General features: G+C 52.5%; 1 protein-coding gene across 1 annotated transcript in view; it reads left to right on the plus strand.

Moving 5' to 3' along the window:
* The window catches only part of TMEM38A (transmembrane protein 38A), a 28704-nt gene extending 23696 nt beyond the window's left edge, over positions 1 to 5008 (plus strand). The window contains exons 6-7 of the mRNA XM_011925894.1: positions 1264 to 1381; positions 3134 to 5008. Coding sequence (XP_011781284.1) covers positions 1264 to 1381; positions 3134 to 3361 — 346 coding nt within the window. The 3' untranslated portion in view covers positions 3362 to 5008. The remainder of the gene's footprint in view (positions 1 to 1263; positions 1382 to 3133) is intronic.
* The last annotated feature ends 235 nt before the right edge of the window (positions 5009 to 5243 follow it).

Below are 5243 nucleotides of genomic sequence, written 5' to 3' on the forward strand. Positions count from 1 at the left end.
AATAAATAAATAAATAAATAAATAAATAAATAAATAAATAAAGTAAGTCAGTCAGTCAGCAGGCGTTGGCTGGGTGCAGTAGCTCACACCTGTAATCCCAGCACTTTGGGAGGCTGAGGCAGGTGGATCACTTGAGGTCAGGAGTTCAAAACCAGCCTGGCCAACATGGAGAAACCCCATCTCTAGTAAAAATACAAAAATCAGTTGGCGTGGTGGCAGGCACCTGTAATCCCAGGTATGTGGGAGGCTGAGGCAGGAGAATCACTTGAACCCAGGAGGTGGAGGTTGCAGGGAGCTGAGACCATAGCACTACATTCCAGCCTGGGTGACAGAGCGAGACTCTGACTCAGACACAAACAAGAAATCAGCAGGGGCAAAATGTGCATGAGGCAGAGTACAGGAGAGAAAAGGTGCAAACATCCAGTTTTCCTCTCCCAGTGGAATCATGTGGACAGGGCTTCATTCTCCCAGCAGCAATGTGTGGCAACATGCATGGCGTACTGCCAACCAGGGAAGCTCTTCTGAGCCTGGGTATCCAGGGTTTTTATTGCGGCTCAGACCTAGCTAACCACCTGTGTGGCTGACCTCAGTCTTCAGCCCCTCTAGAGGTCCAGCTGATACTGCATGGCCCAAGACCCCCACCATAAATTATACTGTTACTACCTGGTGTGGCCCAAGACCCTCAGGCAAACAAAGACAGTCTTATCAAGGCAGGACACTCCAAGGGCTTAGAGGGCATATTCCAGGAGCTGGACAAAGGCCAGACCTTTCCTTGGACCAGGTTAACCCATCATGCATAGGATGACACCACCTCACCCTCCCAACTTACAATCAGGAGAAGCTGTGGCTGGGTGCAATGGCTCACACCTATAATCCCAGCACTTTGGGAGGCCGAGCAGATGACTTGAGGCCAGGAGTTCGAGACCAGCCTGGCCAACATGGTGAAACCCCATCTCTACTAAAAATACAAAATACTGAAAATACAAAAACTAGCCAGGCATGGTGGCATATGCCTGTAATCCCAGCTCCTTGGGAGGCTGAGGTGGGAGAAACATTTGAAACTAAGAGGCGGAGGTTGCAGTGAGCCGAGATTGTACCACTGCACTCCAGCCTAGGCAACAGAGTGAGACTCCATCTCAAAAGGAAAAGAAAAGAGAGAAGCTGGGATGGGAGCTGGTGCCAGGGCAGGGGGTTGTCTGGGCCAGAGTTACAAAGACGTGAGCCATGCAGGCACCTCCCGGTAATGACAGCTGCTCCCTCCAGCCCTACCAAGGCCAGCCTGTATGGAGCCATCCTCTTCACCCTCCAGCAGACCCGCTGGCTCCCAGTGTCCAAAGCCAGTCTCATCTTCATCTTCACCATGTTCATGGTGTCCTGTAAGGTAAGCCTTTCTCTTCCTGCAGCGTTCTTGCCTTGACCAATGCCACCCTGTCACCTCCAGGCTGGAAGTGGGGAAATTGGACACTCCCAGCCTTATGTGACAGGGCAGGGCAGCCCAGAGAGGGGGGGTGCTTGCCAGTAGGTCGCTGGGAAGAGTCTTTAAAAAGACAGTGTCCAGCAGCCAGGACACAGGTAAGGGGAACAGGCCTTCTGTGCAAAGGGCCCAGCTTGAACCAAGGTCAAGGTAGGCCCAGTTCCTTGGGTACAGAGACCAGAGGCACAAGAAGCTGAAATGGCAGCATTAGGGAACCGGGAATTCATTTGGACCAGGAAGAGTTCTAGTCTGACAGTTGTGCCTTGAGCTGACATCACCCCATCCAGAAGGGGTCTTCAGGGGCTGGACTCTCTCCCTCTGCATGAAGACTTCAGCTCGGGGCTGTGTCTTCCCTGGGCGAGGACTGCAAGGCTATCAAAAGGGAGTAAGCATGAGTCTCCCTGCATTAGGGGAGAAGGGAGAGGCAAGCAGATGCCTGGGATCCTGTTCTGCTATGTTTGTAGCTCCAACCCAGGCCAAATGTCTTAGTCCATTCAGGCTGCTGTATAACAGAATGCAGTGCCATAGACTGTGTGGCTTAGAAACAACAGAAATTTATTCTTTGGCTGGGCATGGGGGCTCACATCTGCAATCCCAGCACTTCGGGAGGCCAAGGCAGGCAGATCACTTGAGGCCAGGAGTTCAAGACCAGCCTGGGCAACATGGCAAAACCCCATCTCTCCTAAAAACACAAAAATTAGCCAGGCATGGTGGCGCATGCCTGTAATCCCAGCTACTTCGGAGGCTGAGGCAGGAGAATTGCTTGAACCTGGGAGGTGGACTTTGCAGTGAGCCAAGATCGTACCACCGCACTCCAGCCTGGGCAACAGAGTGAGACCCTGTCTCAAAAACAAACATATAGACAAACAAAACACAAATGCAAAAATTAACCAGGCATGGTGGCGCATGCCTGTAATCCCAGATACTTGGATGACTGAGGCATGAGAATTGCTTGAACCCAGGAGGCGGAGGCTGCAGTGACCTGAGATCATGCCATTGCACTCCAGTTTGGGCAACAGAGTGAGACCCTGTCTCCAAAAAAGGGAAAAGGAAGAAATGAATTTCTTATAGTTCTGGAGGCTGGGAAATCCAAGATCAGGGTACTAGCCTGGTCAGGTTCTGGTGAGGACCCTCTTTCCTGGTTGCAGACAGGCAACATCTCACTGTGTCCTCACATGGTGGAAGGTACTGGTTAGCTCTCCTGGACCTCTTTATAAGCGCACTAATATCATTCCTGAAGCCTCCACCCTCATGATCCAATCACCCCTCCAAAGACCTCACCTCTTAATATCATCACCTTGGTGATAGGTTTCAACATATGAATTTGGGAGGACACAGACCTTCAGACCTGCACTTAGCGCAGCTTTTCTCTGAGCCCAGGTGTCATGGGGAATTCTGGGGGGATGGGTGATCAGCAGTCCCAGTGTGCTTGGAACTTTCCAGGGGTCAACACTTGAAGGCTGGCATCCTGGGAAACCTGGGATGGTCTCCCATCGTCCTGGGGGTGCATGCAGCCAGAGGGTTGGGTCGGGGCTACCTCCAACCTTGACTTTGATGACGCTCTCTCCCCTCTTCTCCCTACCCTGCCATCCCCTGCTTTGCTTTCCACCTTGGTCTCCCTCTGTCTCTCTTGCTGTCCCCCTGGCCACCCCACCTCAGGTGTTTCTGACGGCCACCCACTCACACACCTCCCCCTTTGATGCCCTGGAGGGCTACATCTGCCCCGTGCTGTTTGGTTCAGCCTGCGGGGGTGACCATCACCATGACAACCACGGTGGGTCCCACGGCGGTGGTGGGCCAGGAGCTCAGCATTCGGCCATGCCTGCCAAGTCCAAGGAGGAGTTGAGCGAGGGCTCCAGGAAGAAGAAGACCAAGAAGGCGGATTAGGGGGTGGCCCAAGGGGCACCGGAGAGAGGACCCGGACCCAGGACCCTCTGAGCTGGGAGGCTTCCTGCGCTCAGATCTATCCTTTCCTGGCCTTGACTTCCCCATCTGCACATCAGGGTCATTGGCTCACCCTCCAGGGCTGACGTGAGGGTTGAGATCTGGGGATGAAGATGAAGAACTTTTGTAGAAATTGGGGTTCCCTCTTTCTTTCTGCCAGGACCCCATAGAGTCACAGGTTTTGGAGGGGTTCACGGAATCCTGGCAGCAGCTCCAGCCAAGAATATCACTGGTTGGCACTTATATTCTTAGTTCTATTTTTCCTTCTTTAAAATTGCATCTTGACTGGGCGCAGTGGCTCACGCCTATAATCGTAGCACTTTGGGAGGCCGAGGTGGGCGAGTCACCTGAGGTCAGAAGTTCAAGACCAGCCTGGCCAACATGGTGAAACCCTGTCTGTACTAAAAATACAAAAATTAGCCAGGCGCCATGGTGCACACCTGTAATCCCAGCTACTCGGGAGGCTGAGGCAGGAAAATCACATGAATCCAGGAGGTAGAGGTTGCAGTGAGCCAAGATCTTCCCACTGCACTCCAGCCTGGGCAATAGAGCAAGACCCTGTCTCAAAAAAAAAAAAAATTGCATATTGACTCCTGAAGAACTTTAGACCATGTTGTGATCCATTCATTTGATGGACATTTTTTAAGTACCTATGAGCCAGGTGCTGCCGTTTCAAAGTCTCTTCTTACCCACGCTTCTCAGTGGCTAGACCTTTTCCCGTACCCAGAAAGTCCCGACTCTTGCTGGGTGTCCCTGGACAAGTTGCCTTCCTCCTCTGAACTTGGCGCTGCCCATCTGTATAGTGGCGACCCTTGGCCCCCTCTCTGTACGGAAGGGCTGATGTGAAGCTGCGGTTGAAAAAGGCTCACATGCTCCTAAGCCTCGTGCAGTCAGGAGGGGAGAACAGGACGGTTGGAAATTATGATTGCAAATGGCTTTGCATTTTAGATCATTCATGTGTGTGGATCAGAGAAACGCACAAGTTCCCTGGCACAAAGGAAGCCCTCAGTAGACATGTCTAGGGCAGGCTTGAGAGATCAGATGGTGTGAAAGGCTTGTGATCTGTTTGTCTCAGGCTCCCCCTAAACCAAGGAAATGGAGCCAGCTGGATGGGGTTCCACGATCCAGCTCTATTGAGGGGCTGTGAGTGTGCACAGTTGGGACTTGGAAGTATCAGGTCTCCCTCAGGCTGGAGTCCATTGTCACTCATTCAGCCATTGAACAAACATACGGATGCTTCCCTGCTTTGTGCTCAGCCTTATGCTGCTGCTGGGCGGGGCAGGAACCTGCTTCAGTGTGAGCGAGGTGGATGATATTATAGCTGCAAGATCCTTCCTGGCCACCCTCGTCTCAGCCTAGGTCACCAGGATGTCTAAGAGGGGTGGGTGCATGGGACAGGCATGGCCAGTCTCAGGTGAGGTTTGGGCCCAGACCTCGTTGGAGTTCCAGATGTTGCCAGGTTGTTGGAAAAGTGCCTTGTTCCTATGATGCCTGGGAGTTAGGTGGGTCCTGGGGAGGTTTCATCCTCTTGCTTGTCCACCTCAGCTTGGCGTGGAGGGGCAGCCAATAAATCATTGTGAATAACCCTCACGGCTTGTCTGATTTATGCCTGAGATTTTGTTTTTTGTTTTTGGTTGAGACAGAGTCTCACTCTGTTGCCCAGGCTGGAGTGCAGTGGCGTGATCTCGGCTCACCGCAACCTCCACCTCCCGGGTTCAAGCAATTCTCCTGCCTCAGCCTCCCGAGTAGCTGGGATAACAGACACCCACCACCATGCCCGGCTAATTTTTGTATTTTTAGTAAAGGTGGGGTTTCAGCATGTTGC

The sequence above is a fragment of the Colobus angolensis genome, unplaced genomic scaffold, assembly GCF_000951035.1.
Source record: "Colobus angolensis palliatus isolate OR3802 unplaced genomic scaffold, Cang.pa_1.0 Scaffold66, whole genome shotgun sequence".
Classification (NCBI taxonomy): domain Eukaryota; kingdom Metazoa; phylum Chordata; class Mammalia; order Primates; family Cercopithecidae; genus Colobus; species Colobus angolensis.